This window comes from Ruditapes philippinarum, unplaced genomic scaffold (genome assembly GCF_026571515.1).
Source record: "Ruditapes philippinarum isolate M1 unplaced genomic scaffold, ASM2657151v2 ctg221_1_1_1_1, whole genome shotgun sequence".
In the NCBI taxonomy this organism is placed as follows: Eukaryota; Metazoa; Mollusca; class Bivalvia; order Venerida; family Veneridae; genus Ruditapes; species Ruditapes philippinarum.
In genome coordinates this window covers 311077-333150 of record NW_026862656.1, presented here as the reverse complement: position 1 = coordinate 333150, position 22074 = coordinate 311077, and the positions used below count along the sequence as shown (strand labels likewise).

Below are 22074 nucleotides of genomic sequence, written 5' to 3'. Positions count from 1 at the left end.
TAAAGAGATAACTGTAACGATAATACTTTAAGAAACTACATGAACTTAGTACTAACGTGTCACATTGGCTGTTTTCATATGATAACCGTCGTATGAACACATCTGTCATGTTTCAAAATTTAAATGTTGCCATTTCACATTAAATATTGAATATTGTTCACTAGAGGATGTTGACGGTTGCTTGCATTTCCCAGTTCCGTATATGAACAGGCTCAATCAAACCGAGTCTGCAACATTTTCAATGTTGCCGCTTTCAGCAAGGTTCAGCTTTGAAATAAATATCTTATTCCTTTTTTATCTTTTATTTTTATTTTAAACGCAAAACTCAGGTTTTAGGTGCAATTAAGGGAGTTAAAAACGTAGCCCGCACATCTTTTACAGCAGTGTTCTGTCGAATTTATTTGTTCCTAGGGGTAAATTTATTCCGAGACGAAATTCAATAGAGTAAGGGAGTATGTCACGGTTCAGAAATGTTCATTACTTAGGGGAGCAGATGTGTAAGCGGACGGTTAGCTCAGTCGGTAGAGCTGCGAAACAGTATTCCGAGGGTCCCGGGTTAGAGTCCCGGTCAGACTGCACTTTTTTTCCATGTGACACTGAGATGTTCCTTTTTTCATGAACAATTAAACATTCTTTTCGTAACCGACTCTGGCATATTTTCTATTCATTTGAGTTTCATTTCTCTCAACGGATTACCCCTAACACAGGTTGTTGAGGTAATGATGATAACGCCAAGAAAGCGATGTGATGTTTAGTAAGTAAAAGGTAAATAAACGGTAAATATTATCTCGACTTGTTTTATCTTTCCATGGCTAAAACTGATTTTTTCAGAAGAAAACAAACATGTTTTTGATTAGTAACATAGAATAATAAGTTTTTATATGCATTGATACTCGAAGTCAATTTAAAAACTACCACATGTTTCATCCTTGTTTGAGGCCCTGGTTTGTATTAAAGAAAAGGAACTTTACAAGTTACAAAACACTTCCTGGTCGCAATAAAGTCGGTCATAAATCTGCATTGAATTCTAGCAATAAAACAATACAGGCATTTACTTTTCCTTTTTAGAGTCCGACAATAATTTCATTTTGATTAGAACTATTTTTTTAAAAAAAGAACTTTAAGATAAACTGAAGCCAATTTTCCTGAAAAGCATTCAATAACGATCCATTAAAAAGAGAATAATGTTGCGACTTTTCCCATCTATTTGTGTAACATCTAAGCTTTAGCTAGCGTCTCTAGGTAATAAAAACAATCGTAAAAACCGCGCAATAAATTACTGTTGACAATAAAATCCCATTAACGAAGGTCGTGAATAACATTTTACTTCATTTTTGTAGCTCTGTGAAAATTAATAGAATTTTCCTGGAATGAACTCTAGCAAGAGCATTTGAGGGGAACGAAGCATGGTCTTAAAATCAGGATACGAAACAAGACCTTAAATATGGAGAACAAAACAAGACTATCAATTTGCTAAACGACACACGTCCTTAAATTTGGGAAGGAACTTAACAAGACCTGAGATCCGTTGAACAAAGCCAGGCCTTAATTTCGTGGAAAGAAACTAGACTAAAATCCGAGAAGAACAAAACAAAGCCTTAAATTACGGACACGAAACAAGGCTCTAGATTCGGGGAACGAAACAAGGCTCTAGATTCGGGGAAACAAGGCCCCTTTTCGGAGAAGAAAGATACAATGCTTTAAATTCGGAGAATTATATGCCTTGATATATTTATATGATTATTTAAAAAGTTTTATTTCTCAAAATGAGGATTATATTACTTTAAAAAGGGTATACTCGATACTGTTATATTGGCCTTTTTTTTCTTTTTTGCAAAATGCCAGGCTCTAACAATATTTACAAAGGATATCCTAATGCATATTTATATTGTTTGATAAGATTATTTGAATAGTCTATCTTTGTGTAATCGGTCAATAATCGTCTATTTTTATCCAAATTACTGTTTGATTTAATTTTTTGTATTGAAACTTTGTTAAAAAGGGTAGTTGAGTTTGCGAAAATTCCGGATTTGCAAACTTATTCCGGAGGCTGTTATACACAAATAATTATATAATCCAGGACACTATAAGCTCATTAAATAAAGGTATGAAAAACTAAACATATCAGTTTTTATCAGTCTTAATTTAAAAAGGCGTATTTTGAAACAAGTAAGCAGTATGTCGATTGTAAATATATAAAGTTAAAAAAAAATGTCTGTAAAATTCATACAAAGCTTTATGTTTTAAAAACCTCCAACGTACGAATAATTTTAAAATAATTCTCGTTTTGTCGGTCAGAAGCAAAAGTTATTTCGTAGTTATTTTGCCTAATACTATTCTAAAATAATCCATATGTTTTTTATATATCTGTGGTATACAGGATTCATAGCCTCTAATACCCGTCCATCATTAAATTATTTTTTCGTACTGCCCATTTTTCATTGAATAACACAGAAGTGTGTAACATTGAATGTTTCATGATAACTGCCATATGAACTTACCTGCGGATGTTCCTCACACCAAGCCTCATTTCTGGGTTAAAAAAAAATATGCTGAAGTTTATGCTAGACATCAATAGTTGCTGCTTTAAGCGTTCACACTAAACGTTTAAATGTGAAGACATTTTTATCATTCTATTTTCAGTGTGACATGGCTGTAGCAACAAAGTTTTTCTTCGACATGGTAGACAGTAACAATACGATGGTGATGGTATTTGGTGATGCCTGTTCCTCAGTGTCAGGACCTATAGCTGAAATATCAAAGGAGTGGAATGTGTGGCTGGTAAGTCATTTTTTTATTTTCAGACAATTTGGAAGTGAACTCCTTGGGAGAGACCTATATAAATAAAATATAACTTTTCAATTATTATTCCAAATATTGCTCAGGAAATGTATCTTAAAACAGCGAAAACTTCTATGTTACCCTAAAGTTTGAATAAAGTGAAATATCACATCTATGCAGAGTCACGTCTTTGATTATGCAATTTCCGGGTTTAAAATTTCCTGTTTGTTTGATCAGTGCTTAAACGAAAATTCCTCCAATAAGTTTGATAATGCCATGGTAATTTTAGAACCGTTTCGCGAAAGAATATTTGTTCCGTTTTTAATTCCGTCAGAAGTCGTGCCAATTAACAATTTTCGATTCCAACAAGCGTGTTTACTGTAATTGAAATTTTGAAATTAGAGAGCATGTAGATTACAGTCTACCTAAATCGTGTGTTAAATTAAAGACCAAAATAAATATATTTCGTTCTCGTGAGTTGGATTCAGAAAATTAATTACATAATTTTCGTAAAATTTTCACAAGATTTTCAAAAAGAAAACAATGATTTAAACATAATATTTTCAAACATAATTGCAATATGACAAAGACACACGAAAGATGTAAACAAATATGGTAAATCATTCCAATTTAAATATATAATTAATATATAATATTTTACTTTTTTCTATATTATGAAGAAAAATGAGAATTATATTTCTATTTAGACGACAATAGCATAAGATTCTTTATGATTTTATTATTTTATATAATTATGTTTCTTTTTTTCTTTTTTGTATCATCAACAAGTTTAATTTGGCGATGTATTTATATTATAATCATATTTTGTTTAGGAAAATAACAAAATAATAGTTTCATTCAACAACTTCCGTCTTAATTTCTAAAGATCTTGATTAATTAGATTTTGGACCTATAGATTCAGATTCAGAGTCATTACTTCGGGGCATTTTTTTTTGCTATTTTTTGGGAATTTTTTTTAATTAGGGCCTATTTAAATTTAGCGTAAAAAAAAACCCGTTTTAGCTTTACCCTTTTATACCTTAGGATTTTTTGGCAAAAAATATAATCGGGGTTTTTAAAACGGTAAAAATTTTAAAGATTTAACTTTGCCCCTTAAATTCTTATTTTGTTCCAGATTACTATACATATCTGATATTGCCTGACAAATAAGACGACAACTTCCCATTAAACTTTTGATATCACTACCGGGAATTGTTTTAGGGTCAGCTGAACTGAGCATCTATACTTTATTTATCGATGCTTCTCATGATACGAAACTATTTCCAAAAAGCTAATGCCGAGAAGACAAATTAAAAATTTTTAAAGGGAAAAATCATTTCGGTTTCTAAACACAATCAATAAAATCGCCGCGGGGGGTTTTTTAAAGACCATGTCGCTGACAGGTTTTCCTCAAATCCACAATTTTAACCTTCTCATTTGGTGCCAAAACTTTCTTTTTAAAGGCCCTCTTTGGGTTGTCTTCAAAATTGTTGTGCTTGTACTTTGAATAAAATTTTTCAAAGGGCATAACACTTAAAACATTGTAATTTTGTTTTTTAAAGGCGATTCCAATCAAAATAAGGGGCCCCAAAATGTTCAAATCAGGTGGATTTTTTTTGGGTCTATTTTTTTAAACTTTAAAGTATTTTTGATTTTAAACTGCCTTTTTTCCGGAAAATATTTGAACTTTATAAGTTTTTTCCAATTAAGCTTAAAATAATGTAATTTATTTTTGGATAATTTTTTACTGTAATAGGGGAAGAAAAACCCACCCAAAATTTTTATTTTGTTTTAAAATTTTTTCTGCCTTTTCCTAAATTTTTTCTTATTTTCCAAATTTTAAAATTTTATCCTTATAAATTAAAAATTTAAAGGCAAAAGTCATGAATTTGTATCCCAAGCATTAAAAGGCCGCGGGGGATGAATTTTTTTTGAAAAAGGATTAAAACAACATTTTTTCGGAAAATTTTTTTAAAAAAGATACAAAACTGCGCGATAGGGTTCTTTCCTGCATGTAAAAGTAAACCCCTGAACTTTCGTTTTCATTCTGCCCAACAAAAAAAAAAGAAGTTTCCCCCGGGTGGTTTTGGGGTCAATTTTTTTTGTTTAAAATTTTCTTCTCATTTTTTTTAAACTTTTCCCCATAAACCATTCTTAAAATAAAAAATTTTAATGTCTTTTTAAATTTTGTATTAAATAAACATCCCACAAAAACTTTTGGTATTTATATAAAATAGGTAAAAAAATACTTTATACTTTGTTCTTAAATAAGCAGCACATTAATATTATCATAGTTTTCATAACAAATATGTTCTCGTGAAACGATTTATTTTCTCATTTTTTCTGAATGAAATAGATGCTAAACCTTTCACTATTCCTTGCATATTTAACCTGGCGAAATCTTCTAACAGATTATATTTTTCGTACCAGCATTTTCATTTTATGTTGTTTTCATTTTAGAATGTTTTATTGTCATAATTGTATGATATTGACTTACTGGAATAACAATTTTGTGGCTTTTTTACCAACTGTGCGATCATTTTTTACGGAAAGAAAGATTCCGTTCAGAGAACAATACTCTAAACACGTTTTTAACGTTGAAAACCTGAATCCATAAATTGTTTGTGACAGGCATAGAGGCAATCAACAGTCAGTTGATGGGATGTAACTAATGACCATGTTTCGTGACAAGCTGATCACTTTTAGATGTGTTTTTTATTTCTCATTACTACAAAAGTTGCTCATTTCTTTCTTCTATTACAATCTTGTCCTCACCATTTATTAAGATACGGCCTTTGCTAGCTAGTGGCAGGAATAATGATTAGGTGGCATTTGTTTCTGCTGTAAACATTTTATTTTTAAAGATCCTGTACCTCAACTTTTTATAGTTTTATATCATATATACGATATGCAAATGAAAATTAATCGATTATGTAAGTTTCAAAAAGCATTATTTGTAAAGATATTACCGAATTTACATTTCATGTAAATAAAAAGAGGTAATAAGAAATTTATTTCCGATTAAGTCTAAGCCAAATTTTTCAATAAGAAATGAATGCATATATTATAAATATTACTTATAATGCGTGTAAACATTTACAGTAATACGTAACATGGATGTTTGGAAATTGTTTTAGACGAATTATTATATGCATATATAAAATTAAAGTGTTGTTACATCCTTAATTACAACATACAAAATCTTTAACAGTTTTTAATATTTCTTTATAAAGGGAAATTAATTGCATATTTCGTGTATCCTTTTATCTGCTTGTGTTATTTTTTCGAGGGAGTGTAATAACATTTTAATAGGTACCTTTCGGCTAACCTTACTGTCAGATTTTTTTATTTCTGCTGTTATTGTTATAAGCTTAATGTCATGAACGAAATCATTATAACTATACCAAGATAAACAAGTTAATTTGTAAATTTTATCGTTCAATATTCAGTTTAATATCTCATTAATTTTCATTTGGTTATAATCAAAACAGTAAGTAACAAATTAAATCAACGTAATTGAAAGTTATTACTGCAAATACAAGATGTGTATACCAAGTTTATCTTTACAATAAAAGACGTTCTCTTTTGTTCACCAATTCTTTTATTTAGTGTGTTTGTAATGAAATTGTGTGAAAAAACAAATGGCATTTCCTTCGAAAATATTCAACAAAACTTCTCTCAATACAGGAAACAATTTTCAAGATATGACAAAAGATATTGATTTATTTAATTTTTTAAACGTCACACTATGCTAATCAATTTTTCCAACTGGTTTTATGTCGGATATTAGATGACATGTATCAGAAAGAACATCAATAATGTTTTATGATCATAAAGTTTCATGAAACAATAAGGTAATTTGTGATTTTTTGGGTCCTATTGAGAAAATAACAGAAAGATAAAGTTCACATCGTTCTTTCCCGGAATATATTCAATTAGTTCCAAGAAGAAGTAATCAATTGTACAAATGACAAATTTATTCAGTAGCTCCTTGACAAGTTCTTCAAATAAATCGTATTGTCACTGACAAGTTTTAGACTTATTAATAATTCTAACATTTAATAAGTGACACTCGAGACACTGTTCCATCTCTGAAAATCAATAATGTTCATGTAGGAGGTCAATATGTTAGGCTAAAGATAAAAGTCCCTGAATGAAGAAAAAAGAAGTTTATGATTTCGTCAATTCATTCATGTTTCTCCTGTATTACAGCTGTAAACTTTGTTTTTTTATACTAAATACCAAAACAATCTACAAGCTTTTGTTTAAATACCTAGCTAACTATTTCAGATATAAAACGATGATAGTGTTTAAGAGATGTGAAGTGAACAAAAATTTTACTTTCTTTGTCAGAAAATCGAAACATATTAACGTAAGGACGTAGCTAAAGTACCATAATTAGTGCCTTATGAACACATCTGAGAATATTCCTAACTTCAAGTTTTAACCGTTATACTGTATTGATATTTGTTTCTACTTAAGCCGACAAAAAGGGGATGTAGACGGTAGCTTGCACCAAACACAAACGACCATGGGAAGACTAAAGGCAAACTTGCACCAGTTTGATTGTTGCGGTGAGAAGCCTTTTTGAGCAATTTAATTTCTGTATTAAATAAAATGATAAAAAGGCTAACAAATTATGTATATGAAATAATTATTTTTTACGCTTGCTAAATAAAATTTGAATGTAGGTGTATAAAGTGTCAAAATACATGTATAACCTAACATTAACATGAAAATAATGCACAAGCAACAGAACATACATTTATAAAAACAAAATACAAAACAACGTAGTAAAAAAATTCGTATTTCCTAGTTGGTTATTTTGTGTTGCCTCCGAATAACATATTATTCTCAAAGCATTTCGTTTTGTAAGTGCATTAGTTATATACGCCCAATGGAATCATTATCACACTATTAAGGTTTCTTGGGAATAACGCAACATCATGTCCAAAGGTTTCTTCACTCAGTGGAATAAAATGACACTCTGAAAGCGCCGGTACATTAATGGCAATAAAGGCATACGTATAAACTACAATATATCCATTTCTACAATAGTCCCGTGTGATACGACCATCCATGCTGGTCATAATAACTACAATAAGTATTGGCATAGCTTCATAAATTATTAATTTAATTAGCTTTTTTTCCTGGATAAAATGTCAATACTCGTTGTTAACCACATAGCTCCGGTCTTTCTTCCTTTTAACACTAATTTATCTAATAAAGTAGCACTGTCCCAGAGATGATCCAGAAATAACGGAACTGGCATTATAATTTTGAAAAAGAACTTTGCGTATCTTAACGAAACTTTGCTGAGATAAGACACAATTTATTTTACTTAAACCCTGTAAATTTTGTTAAAATAAAATATGTTACAAATATTCTACACAAACTTTAAAATACTATACAAAAGTTAAATATTTGACTGTATTGAATTAATATCGAAGCATCACGATTACATGACATGATATTTATATATGACTGTGTGTTTAACTTCCTAATGCATTATAAAATTTAAACAAAATGAAAATACAGAACCACAGCATGTTCGGCACAAAAACCAAATTAAAAACAAATTTATAGATTAATTCTATTGTATTGATTGTTAGCGATAGACATTCGTTTGTTAAAAAGCTACAGATATCAATAATATTAAAAAGTTGCTGTTTTAAAACAAAAACCTATGAGACCCAATACAATGTCATTCTATGAAATAAACCACCACCATTTATCAGCTTGCAATTGGCTTTTAACACTGTGACAATAAAACCGTTACAAATGTAAATATACCTTTGTTCTTCCACTAACTATCTCTTTTCTCGTGTACATAAATAAATCATGAAGAGAGGTTTGTTTCAGACGACAGCAATGAGCAACGTTTCTCATAACGAGCAATCAAAAATGTAGATATCTTCTTGTCACGACAAACCGCCATTAGTTACATTCCATCAAACAGCTATTGATTGTATACATGTCCTATTCAAGAAGCATGTGTTTATGGGGTATTCTACATCTGAACATGTTAAACATTTCAACTCACTATTAAAACTTTATACGTAAAAAACTTATTCGACGTATATGAGTATTTGAAGATATTTCTGTATTTATTTTCTTTAAACCCTGCAAATTCTGTTCAAATAATATATGTTACAACAATCTATAAATCTATAGAAATTGCCGAAACAACATTTTATTGTCATTTGACAACAAAATGTTATTGTAATATAGCATGAAAATAGATCGACAAGAAAAGTTTGGCATACAAATGCACAGCGCAAAAGCTACATTCTAGAAAAGTTTTCAATAAAATAGTTGGCCTTTCTGAAAACACAATTTTAAATAAAAAATTACTACATAAATAAACATTTTTATACAAATGAGACTGCATTATGTTTTATAAACCGAATAAGTTCCTTTATGTGTTATTAGAAATTGCAAATATTTCTTTAGTAATCATCTTTTACAATATCAGAGCATAAAAGTTTTTTTATATTTCAAATGTCTTTTCAATATTCGAACATAAACATTTATAAATAAAATTTATAAAATAAGACATTAGAAATTTATCAAAGTCCTTTGTCCAAATGATTGACACCTGTCACCGCAGTACTTATTCAAACATGCAATTTAAAAGCTTCTTATCTTGTTTAATTGACAATTTGACAATCAATTGAAACCATATGACATATTCTGTAAACAGCGCTCTTCTCGTGTACAGTGTTTTTGACAATCGTGATGTCTTTGACACTCTTGAAGGGATGGAAAGGATATATCCGTCAACCCGGTGCTACGGGGGAAACGCAGTATATTTTATAACTTGAAGTGGCATAATGAACCGATGAAGAACCTCATTTGCTCCTATTAGAAATCAGGTGTGTGGACAAAGAAATTTGTTTGGTCATATACATATAAAGCAACAACAAAAATGACTTCATTCAAAGAACATTAATAATATCTGTCATATTTTGCGGTTCGGATCGGAATATCCGTCCCGAGGTGACCCGCCCATTTGGCGGTTACAAGGCTTGCCGAGTTACCACCCATGGGTGGGAGACCGAGGGACGGATATTCCGATCCGAACCGCAAACATATGTCAGATATTTTTTCTTGCATATTCTACCATATACCATTATATTTTAAATTCTTTATCTTTATTTTCAATGAAAATTTATATAATTACAACCGAAACTACTTTCATTCAACAGCGTATGAATTACAAAATCATTCATAACGGTAAAATGACGTCCTCTTTATCGTGCCATTGTACAGCACGCGACTCATCTGGAACCCCCCATGCCAGATGAAATTTCCGGCATGGGTAAAACTAACGGAAACGCCAGTCTGATGTGCAAGAAAATATAATTCAGTATAAAGGATTTGACAAATTCCATTACATGTCTTCCAAACACATTGAGCGTAAAATATTTTGCAGAGTTTTTATTTTCGAATTGTTGACTTAAAACTTTAGTTAGACAAGTCGACAATACGTTGATGTCCTAGTCTTGTACCAGAGGTTTGTCACCATTAGAAGTCTGAGTGATAGAAAGACAGCAGCTTGTCACGTGACATGATCATTACTAACACTCAGCGCCTATGTTATTGATTGTATTTATGACTGTCACAAATATTTCCTGGACACAATCTCCTAGTCTCCGTGAAATAGACTACGTGGACGACATAATTCCTTATCATGAAAGACATCAATAAATAATACATAGACGCGCAGTGCATTTGACCATAGACATATTCCCTTTGGTGACATCAAAAGATTAACGAGCATTTGTTGTGCTTTGTCAGCGAACTGACTGTCTGATATGGGAAAATGAATATTATCAATGTCTTCAAAATATGCTAGTGAATGGCATTGTTTCTGATTCTAATCGACAAAGCAAAGTCCGAATTAAACAATTTATTCAGAATAAATTGTGTTTTATATGATCTAACAAACGTTCCTTGTAAACCAACTCGATAAAATAAAAGGAAAGAAATTGTTTCCTTAAAGGAAAAAAAATGATAAAAATTTTAAGAAAATTGAAACGTATTTATTAAACAGCAATTTTTTCCCCCTGGGGGGTTGCAGCAAAACCAGTTTTTACAAAAAAACTTTTGTTTTTTAAAATTTTATTCCACAAAATTTTTGAGTTTTTGAAATTATATTTTTACAATTTGTGAATTTTTTGTTTTTTTAAAAAAATTATTCAAAAACCACATACTCAATAATAATCTTGTTTTAAGAAAAAATTTAATCTTTTGCAATGTTTCTTTTAAAATTTTATTTTACAAAAATGACAAATTTAAACGGATCTTTTAGCCTTTTTTTGTAAATTTTATAAAATTTTAAAAAGTAGGTTGGGAAGCACGTCCCGACTAAAAAAATCTCCAAGAATTGCTAGACGAAAACGTTGACAGAATATAAAGTCTTTTGTTTGTGACATAGTAGGTCGTATTTTGCATCTCAGAGGTCTGAGGAATAAGCTTTTTTCATATTGACACGTACTGAAATTTCTTTCTGTTTATAATTGAATGGTTCCGTTCCAGGAAAGAATTGAATTGTCACTTTAAAAAAGAAAAACACTAAAAACACTATTAAATACTAAAATAAATCCCATTACGTTTAACCCTACTTTCGCTTAAATGTAATAATATTTATAAATGCCGGTTGCTTAACTACGCCACAGTATTTTTGGAGTATAGTATGAAGTATTTTTGTTCGATTAAATTTCCATGAGATTGTTATGATTTTTTTATGATAATACTAACTATATATTTTTTGCTTCCCTTCATCTTCAACTTAGATGTATTTAAATAATGACCACAATACACGGAAATAAAGTAAAAAGTTAAACATTAAATATCATATTATCTGTAATATAATTGAATATTGCATTTCCTTCAGCGAGTGGCTTACATCTTATCTGAGCTTTTCCTCACTAAACTCATATTTAACCTTTACATTTTCAAAATTATAGCTATGTCTTATTACATATTTCTTCATTCCTTGAGCAACTTTCCTACAAATAAGAGCTTTACATGCTTGAACTTTCGTAATATCACAAATGTTGTTGACCCAGACAGTGTATTTGAAGAAATGTTTTATGTACTTTAGTATCTTTAATTTGAATGACGTTGTCTTGTTATTGTTGTTGTTGTTTTTGTCCTGAAAAAAAAACCCATAAATATTCAGTTAGCTTGTTTTTTTTTCATTGTGACTTAATGATATCAATTATCCAACTAAACCGGCAGTTGTGTGTAAATTGAAAAAAAAATGTAAAATTGTCAAAAACGTGAATATTTAAAAAAAATATCTTAAGGAAAAATAAAGATATCAAGTGCTATGTAAATATTGTAAATGTGTAAATGTTAAAAAGACACTCCCAATTTCAGATCATATATTGAAGATTCTAAGTAAATTTCGTATACATTGTAACACTTTAGTGTTCATTTCCTGCTTTTAAAGAAAAACTACAATTTTTACCAATCCGTTATTAATAAACAAACACAAACGGGAAAAAACGAGTACACCTTAAATAAAACGGGCTTGGTGTATGTAATTCAATGTGCTCGTTTGGTCGCACTTAACCCGGGTAAATGTACGTATCCGTGTTTAAAGTCTACAGAATTATTTTTTGTGGCATGTGTTATACATCCCTTGTGCAATATCAAATAAGCAACATATAGCTTAAATTTAAAAACAAATTAGTTTTAATTTTACTGAGTTTTTTAATAATATTTTTTTCATGGATTATCTGTTGATGGCTTATTGCATCTGTACTTGCTTTATAAAGAAACAGGCTAATGATGACAAATTAAAGGCAAAGTCTAATGATAACGGTAAAACATCATGAGAAAAACATTAATTTCTTTAATAAACAATAGCCTGATATGTCTGTTATTCTCTTCAGCGTCAAGTTATAAAAAAAATCTTTCTCTTAGAAATTTAGGTGCAATTGTTTTTGTCTTTATAAACTTTTCTGTTATTTTATATCTTACATTCTGTGGGGTTGCATAAAAATCGGGATATAGGTAAATCAACAGTCAGTTTCAGTCAGTCTTCTAGATTTATTACATCAGCGTATACTTATTTCAGAATCGATGTAAAGATTAATTGTTCAAATATTTCATATTGAATAAAGAGTAGATTACACACGACTTAAAAGCACAGTATGCCTTAGAAACTAGTAGTAGTTTCCTTCTCCAGTAGAGACAAGCATGCATTTAGTAATGTTTGATGATGCATTTAAAGCAGTAGATAAGTAATGCTGAATGTGAAATAAGTTGTCAAATTGTAAATAAGTTGTATTTGTCGTGAATTTACATGCAAAATAATTATTCACACTACAATTGTATTACTGGCTAAAAATAAAACGAACGAAAAGACGGTTTATTTAATAGCCAATAAGTACTTATCAGAAATTTTAGCAGAACACCAAAAATAAAAAAAATTTTAACAAATTAAAATAGATATTTTCATCAAATTTTGAATAAAACATTTCGAATGGTGGATAGAAATATCAGGTATAATACATAAAAAAGGTTTTATTGTGTTGCCGTATATAAAGATTATTGCAATATACATATTTTTTTAAATGACATGACACTATCAAAACGAAACAGTTGATAATTACTTATCTTGATATAAAGTTACTTCAAAAGCGTGTACTTTTCTGATTTATGATTTCTTTCCACATATGTATATTTGATAAAAATTTTACTATAATTAACCAAATTTAATCATCAATAACATTTGTTATTTAAACTGAATAAGGACACAAATTATGGTTATAAAATGTATTTTTGTTGAGACACTTTTAAAGCATTGGCCTACATAGTGCAAACTTCTCATATACTTTGGGTTTTTCAATTTTTCCTCCAGGCTAATTCAATTCTGTCGTATTTGAATCATTCATTTGCTTAGAATCAGAAATTCCCTGAATTCGTAATTTAATAACAAAGTGATTGCATTCTGAAATCAGTAGAATTACAGCTAAAGAAAAAGGAATAACAAGCACGTGTCTTATCTAAGGTTAGCTAAATCAACTTAGGCAACCTTGATTGAAATGAAAAAGGAAAAATTGGTTTAAATTTAAACTATTATTTTTCACGTTGATGTAATTTTAGGTGTTAAAGTTATCGCTTTTTCCCCCCGAAAAGATTCATGAATTTGAATTTACTTTAAGATAATTCTCATCGCACTATCGTGTAAAATATACTTTAAACAACTTGATGACACATATTTTGATTGAAACATCAAAATACATGATATTAATATATCATAAATTATTACACTTGCATATAACATTATGAATATATTAATCTTGCTTCAAACGTTTGTTTGGCGAAATAAATATCACAAGTTATGGAACCTTTTTTTTTTCAAAAGTTTGATTACATATATATAAAATAACTCTGCCAAATTAAAATGTTTCACAATTCACAACTCCAATTAAATGTGACCGCAAAAAAACACAGCTCGGGTAGAAACCGCTGAAAGTCATCTGTCAATTTATTCCTGCCAATTGGACTTTGTTATTTAAACAAGATTAATATTGTCAAACGCAAGGTTTGTTCAATAGGATTTCAATGCACGAACTGTCACTGATAAGAGGCTTAGACTTTGAAAATGCGGATTTTCACTTGGATTGCACATATGGGAGCAAATCTAATATGCCATAAGACCCAGAATATTTGACATATTTTTAAGACCGAAAATCTGTTTTATCAACAAAAAGATAAGTTGTTTTCAGATAGTTGTCGGCAACTTAATACGTACAAAAAGGAATAAATTTATAATTTCTATTAATTTATTGCGGGTTTTGAATAGATTTTAACACTTTCTGTTGTAGTTGTCAAAGTTATTGCAGTATCATAAATTTAATGCTCAGTCCGTAGATAAGTTTAGGTCTTGTATTGCTCGCCCTCCCTCTGACCGCCCCCCTTACGCTACCATCAAATAAATAAAACTTTACAAGAAATCTGTTTATTTGAACTATGTATGTTTTAAATCAGTTCTTTCTTCAGAGCAATATCAGTCATAAAGTATAAATTTATTTATATATATATTTGATCTTAGAGATATTAAGCATCTGAAATGTAAAAGTGTGCATGCTGTTTTGATAAAAATTTGTTCATTGTATTTTTGTAATATGAACAATGATAGTGGTTACTGTGCCATAATATGATTATTTTAGCAAAGGCAAAAACATGGATAAGTAAAATCTCGTAGTATTTTGTATTCCATGGTGTACTACAAATTATAATAATAACAACATATTACGATATGATTTAGTATTACCTTTTACATATGAGTGCTTTATATTGAAAAAAAACATTCATACAATATGAGTTTTCCCTTAGTATTGATTTTCATTTAAAATGTTTCTGTTGCTGTCAATTGGAAGTGAATTTTTACATAGAATTAACAGTTTAATTCATGTTATTATCTTTCGACTCAATATGAGTAACACTAAACATTTTATGAAAACGCTACGCCTCTCTTTTTACAGGGTAACAAGTCTTTTAATGTAAATTTATTTGTCTGGATAGAAGCTTTGAAGATTTCTACTTCATTGCAGTCTTCAATTACATTGTCTGCAACAGTATTAAGCGCAGACCTTTACGAGTGCTGTCATAATATGACATGATACTGTGCAAATGTTACAGATAATAAGATTGTATTTATAACGGATTAAACATTCTGCAGTCAGCTGCCAATAAATAGCCAAAAATATATGTTCACATCATATGAACAATCTGCAGGACACAAGAAATAGACCAAGTTAACACGATTATTGTCTAATATATATATTTCTTCAAGATAATCTATGAAGTTGAACTGTCAAATAATTTAGTCAATGTAAGACAAGGATCGAACTACCATAATTGTTTTATCCCTATCACTCTTAGAAAATTCAACTTATAAAATACAGCTTCGGTAATAAGGAACTCAAATGCAATTTTCATTTCCCATTATACACCGTAACATTTCAATCGGAAAATATTTCTCTCTGATAGCCTCTAGCCTTTCTTTATGGTATCGTATTACTCCCTTGCTATTTCAGAATGAAATACAGTCTGCAGCTATTTGTCAAACACATCAGCCCAATTAATTGAGGAAACACATCACAGAAAAACGTGACTGGCCGCTCAATTACTCTCCATCTTGTTGATGTAAGGAATTATCTTGACATTTCCTTGAGTAGTTGCTAAGCCTAACCCTGCTGATTTTTTGTAATGATTTACAATGCTTTGACATTTAAATATCGAAACGAAACAAATTGAGCTACAAACATTACTGTGTTTAGTAAGATTGCACGGATGTTCATACTCGCCTACCTAAATAAATATTGTTGGCAAATACAAATTTTAATTACCCATCCTTAATCGCATACAAATGATAGGTAACAGTTCAACAGTTGCACCAGGGACGTTGCATTTTTTTCATTATCCCTCATGTATAGACTCAATCAAACCGAGTCTGCAATTTTCATGTCAATTTGTTGTAATTAGTGCCTCTGAGGGATTACCCAGATTATTGATACTACCGGGAATATCCCTTATGTCCTCTCATTCTTAAAAAAACGTAATGACTTTAAGACAACAAGAGATGAAGAACGGAAAGCAAGTATATTTGCAAGTGGTTGCCATTTTGTTCAAAAACTGTTATTAAATTTTCATTAAACGTTATAATGAATGTAAAACGTGCAATATATAAAGCAAAATATAATATTGAATGATTCTACATAAAAACGTTATAATGAATGTACAACGTGCAACATGTAACACAACATAACATATTGAATGATTCTATACAATCTATCAATTATATGTTTCTCTGATTAAATTTTTTCTCTAGCTGAACTATAAAATCCGATCAGTACAGACGTCTTTTATTTATTTTTGAGATTATAGATAACGGTCTGTCTGCGTGAAAACAAATTGAATTTGTCAAAAGGCTAATGGCAGATGCATAAATCTGCAGTTATTGTGACAGATTTTCCATTATATGATAAATCTGTTTAACAATCCACATAAAATAGATAACTCATTCGATACAAATATGGCACTAGGTTAGATTTTATTTGTTTTCTGACGTGATAACCGCGAACAGCGCAACAATTTTTATCAACATTTAAATTGAAGAACAATTTTCGCTCATAAAATAAAATGCGTAATGTTCAATTGCAATCCAATATCATATGAATCTGTTTTGACCTAGTTCCGACCTAGTTTGTTAAGTTGTAATTGCCATTTAATCATCAAAACTTTAAATGCTGGTAATTTTGTTTAATTTCACATTTACATTTTGAATAGATTTAATTTTTTAAAAAACCGGTAATTGTTTGAAGCATTTAGTCTTTTTATAGCATTTCCTGTTTTCACATTCTTTAATTTTTGTTTTTTGCTTTTATTTAACTTATTTATTATACTGTGGTGATTTTTTTTGTTCTACAGTTTGTTTTGTTAGTTGTTGTTTATTTATTTATTTATTTATTTATTTTGGGAGGTTTTTTCTCCTTGTCTACATATTATTATTTGGCTTGCATTATTTCTTCAAGTATAAGTTAAGCGTCAATACAACTTGGAATTTCTGAATTTTAACAGCTTCACGAGTGTTATTATATATTACCATATGACGTTTGATGAAATAAAGCAATACATTGTTAACATTTTTGAAACGGGTACTTCCACAAAAAATTATTTTATCGTGCTGAATATGTAATGTCAATTCTTTTTTTTTTTAAACTTGAACGTTTTAATTCACTTTGTTAAAAACTTTTCATTAATATATGTAGCTAAATTTGTTAATAGATGTGGGTATACAGAATCAAATAAATATGGTTCCATTTAAACATCATATTATGTGGCTTCGTAATTATCGTAAAACCTCATAAACCCATATGCTTGCAAAACAATAATCAATCTTCTTGACACTTCGTCTGTGCAAATACTACGAAACACAGAACAATATTAATTTATCTAGTCGTTTTGTCTACTAAATAGTTTGTCATAAACAACTGGTAAATGTCACGGGATAATGCATTGTGTTATCTAAGAACCTGGCATCGTTTGTGTATTTCTCTTTTTCTTCTTCTTTATGTTAATATGAAACACTTTTCAACGTAGAAAACCAACTTACCAAAATACTGACTACAGTTAATTTTAATCAGATAAAAATGTTTCATGAGTGGAATTTTGTTCAAAGTCAAAAGTAACGAATAGTACGAATAGTTGTATTATTATTCGCATAACATCGAAAATGATGATCAAAGATTGGTTAATGTTTCACTGTTCATAATAGTTTTACGTACATAGTTTAAAATATAAATTGTCAAAGGACTTTATTATCACTTGCCTCACAATTAAACAAATGGTTTAATTTAAATAACTTAAAGACAGATATAATAACTGTATTCAAAATTCGACATTACAACGTATTCATAACTGCATGTATTCATTCCAATAAGAATGAAATATTTTTAAGTAACTCTTATTGATGGCGGTTGTCAAAATACATTTTTTCTCGGTTAAACTCTTACACCATCTCATGCCAATATTGTCCGTGATATCCTGGGTCTCTACAAATCTTTAATCTTCTGAGAGAAAATGTGTTTCAAACCATTTGCTGGGACAATAACGTGATGAATTTAGAAACATAGAAAGCGAGAATTGAAGATTAATTACATAGGCTTTGATTTATAATGTTTGGTATTTCCATATCGATTGTCACGATTAAATGAATGACAAACAAGGCTGGCTGGAAATTTATTCAAACCAGAAATGTTTATGAAAAATTATGCTTTGTTCGATGAATTGCAAAACATTTTAAAACAAGTTATATTGCCTTTTTATTTACTGCCGTAATAGTATATACTAGAAAATAATCATATTCTCGTGATGTCGATGAAATATCTAGAATAGGTAAATATATCTAAAATAGATACCTGCATTTTTGACACGAGACAGTTTTAAAATATAAGTTAATGAGGTTCTTAGTAAAATTTTCATGCAACATTTTTTTTAATATTCCTAAATATATTTATTGCCGATCATAGTATTTATTTGCTCAGTTCAAACTTTTATATAACATTAAGTATTAAGTGTTAAGAGTAAAATTATAACTTGAACATGACTTTGTTCAAGCTAGATCAAAACAGTTCTGAAGTAATATAAAGAAACGAAACTTTAATTTGGACATAGGACAGGTAAATATTTGTATAAATATATATAAAAAAGGAATTTAAAAAAAAATTGTATGTTATTCACAGATTGTGAAAAGGCAGCATTATGCTTTATTGCTTTATTTTATTTTCAACTTCTTTTTCATATCAAAAGCTATGTAATTTTATTCATAGAACATTGATTTCATATTTGTGGGTAATTTTTAATTATTATTAATAAAAGGTAACACAATTTAAAGATAACAATATGTTATGAAATTGTTTATCTATAATTACATGTAAGGGTAAGTTCGAACAATAAATTTCTTCTTGAAATTGATTCTGTCTGTGCTTGGATCAGTAATGAATCATTCAGCATAAATGCCTTCATTTATCACAGTTTTATTTTGTGCATTGATCACTGTATACGTTAATACAAATGGCATTTGTCAAAGGTTTAATGGAAAAGTGCATAAATCTGCATTTAGTGTAATAGTTTGGACTTTTTATTCAGTTTGATAAATCTATGCTTCCACGAAAGCCATGATAAATTGATATATATTTACAAATAACTGTTAACCGTTTCATTCGAATGAGAATGAGACATCTCTAGAGATCACGATATTTACACTTTTAGTTAAATAAGACTAACGTTATTTGCATAAATAGGTAAAATGCCTCCATAACTTTAATGCTTCTCTTTTTGTTTTGTTTGATTTTTTTTCCTGTTTCTTTCTTTTTTGTTTGTTATTGTTGCTTTTGAAGTTGTTTTATGATAACAACTTTTATAATAATTTTTCCTACATTTAACTGCGTGAAAAGATCACTGCTTTATTGTCATTTAAGAAACACTGGCTAAAACCTTAAAACTAGGAAACTTCATATTCATTACTTAATAGAAGATAAAGGAATCTTTTTAAATGGACGTCGAATTGTCTTTTGCTTTTGTTTGTTTCAACATTAAAGAGATGGTATTGAACAAAATAATGTTGATGATAAGATGGCAGTGTATGTAAGATATATTTCATTTTAAAGTTCCCTAGGCACGCACACAGATACTCACATATCGGTGATGTAATTATGTAGAAATAATTTATATTGCATACACCCACAATCATAAAATCATCAAGATTATCCACCCTTTTTAGACATACTGTATTACACATATGTCATTTTTGTGAAAAAAGTTAATTTGTGCGTGATACATGTACAAAAAAGTTGAATGTTAAGAAATATAAATGTAAATGATATATCAAAATAGCTTTTTCCGGGAAGAATTTAGCCTTTACTTCTCAAATGAAAAAACATGAAATAAAAAAAATAAAATACGAATTAATTGACAATCATATAAATTAAAATAATTGATTAAGTGAAGAAAAAAACATTGAGCTATTTCTTATAAAAATAATATGTAAACTTTAGTTTCCAACCCCAGTCAATTATATAGTTGTGTTAACCACTTGTCATGAAATACATGTTCTTTGAATAAGGTTTGACCAAACACTCTTATTGTTGTAGCTTTTTCTACTAGATTAAATAATTTTATATTGAAATTCCTTCTTTAAGATCACAATAATACAATAATTGTAAGAGAGATATATTTTCATAAAAAAAGTAATAGATTTGAAGTTACATACAAATTACAGAAACATATCGAATAAAAATGTAGTTTTATGAATAGGAGTTAGTTTAGCTTATTGAAACAATCTCAAATTGGTTCCTGGAACCAACAAGTACATAACAATGGGTCTAAAATTTCGTGCTCAAGGAAACAACGACTTACACCTAGATTAGATTTACAGGTTAGAACTAGATTTTGTATTCTAAATAATTTTGGAAGTTTTAAAAATACATTTCTTGACAATGAAATTTCATTTTGCTCCTAAAAGAAACAGCAAAAATGGTCGGTGATTGTGTATCAGAAAAAAAAACAGAATACGGCTCAGTTTATATTCATGTATATAACATGTCAAAATCTTTAAAAACTAATAATATATTTCTGTTGTGACATTTAAAGAGTAGAAACATATTACGTTTCTGTCGAATATATTTTTCTCCGATAGCATAAAGCGTCTTCTCTTCAGTGATACCTTAAAATGTCACAGCTGTTTACGAGTATTATACATTCTGAGGCTATTTGTCTAGACATTAAAAGTATTAATATCTGAACCGCTTAAAAAACTAATGATATAAAAACTTTACTATTACCGTCTTTGGTTAAAAGAAACTATTTTTAAATTTCTTTGAACTGTTGATATTAGTCCCTGATGATTGTGTTATTTTCTTGCATAAATGCTGCACATGTTTCATGTTGTGTACATGTTTTTAGGCTAAATACGCTGTACACAAATGGCAATTATCATAACGAATCACAATTCCTGTATAATATATAGGAATTGTGACTCGTTTTAAACAAAGATTGATAATAGAAAATATGAAATTCTTTAATTCTTTCAAATAAGGCAATTACAAAGATCATTTAACCACTTTGTCTACATCTTATGACGATTCTAATTATACTCTTGCTTTAACATGAAGGTTTGATTAATATGTTTGCCTTTAGTAACTTGTACAACGTAATAGCTATTAAAAATTTATGATATTAATGGGAACGGTCATAAACAATTTAACTTTTAAAGATGAAAGTAAATATGGAATTAACACATTTTTACCGCTAGTGTTAGACCAATATATGCATTGAACATGTATATCATTCTTATCAATAAGACGAAGATATTTTCTATATGTAACATTAAATGGATGAGTTTATTTTTTGTTCTATTTTAATACTGTCTGATAAGTTTTCCGTGAAATGAGGACATAAATATGCAGCTATTGAAGGTTGATAACTTCGGAGATTAATTTGTATTGATAGAGTGTTTAAACAAATCCCGATAGAATGTTTTGTGATATCAGCCATCTGTGTAGGCACAGCTTCAAGAGCGTCGGTAAAATGTTGTTTGAACACATGGAACTTTGTCACGGAATAAATACACACATAAAGACATTTTTGTTTGAAATTTCGAGGTTATTCCGCGTTAAATGATACTGTCAATGGTAATGTGATATGGTCAAAACATGCGAAGACTTTCATGAAATACTTTTTATATCCTGTATTTTATACACTCTTTTG

At 29.3% G+C, this 22074-nt stretch overlaps 1 protein-coding gene across 1 annotated transcript in view; it reads left to right on the top strand.

Annotated features, from left to right (window-relative positions):
- Positions 1 to 22074, top strand: part of LOC132719754 (gamma-aminobutyric acid type B receptor subunit 2-like) — an 85816-nt gene that overhangs the window by 4366 nt on the left and 59376 nt on the right. The window contains exon 2 of the mRNA XM_060703604.1: positions 2644 to 2781. Within this exon, the coding sequence (XP_060559587.1) occupies positions 2644 to 2781 (138 nt within the window). The remainder of the gene's footprint in view (positions 1 to 2643; positions 2782 to 22074) is intronic.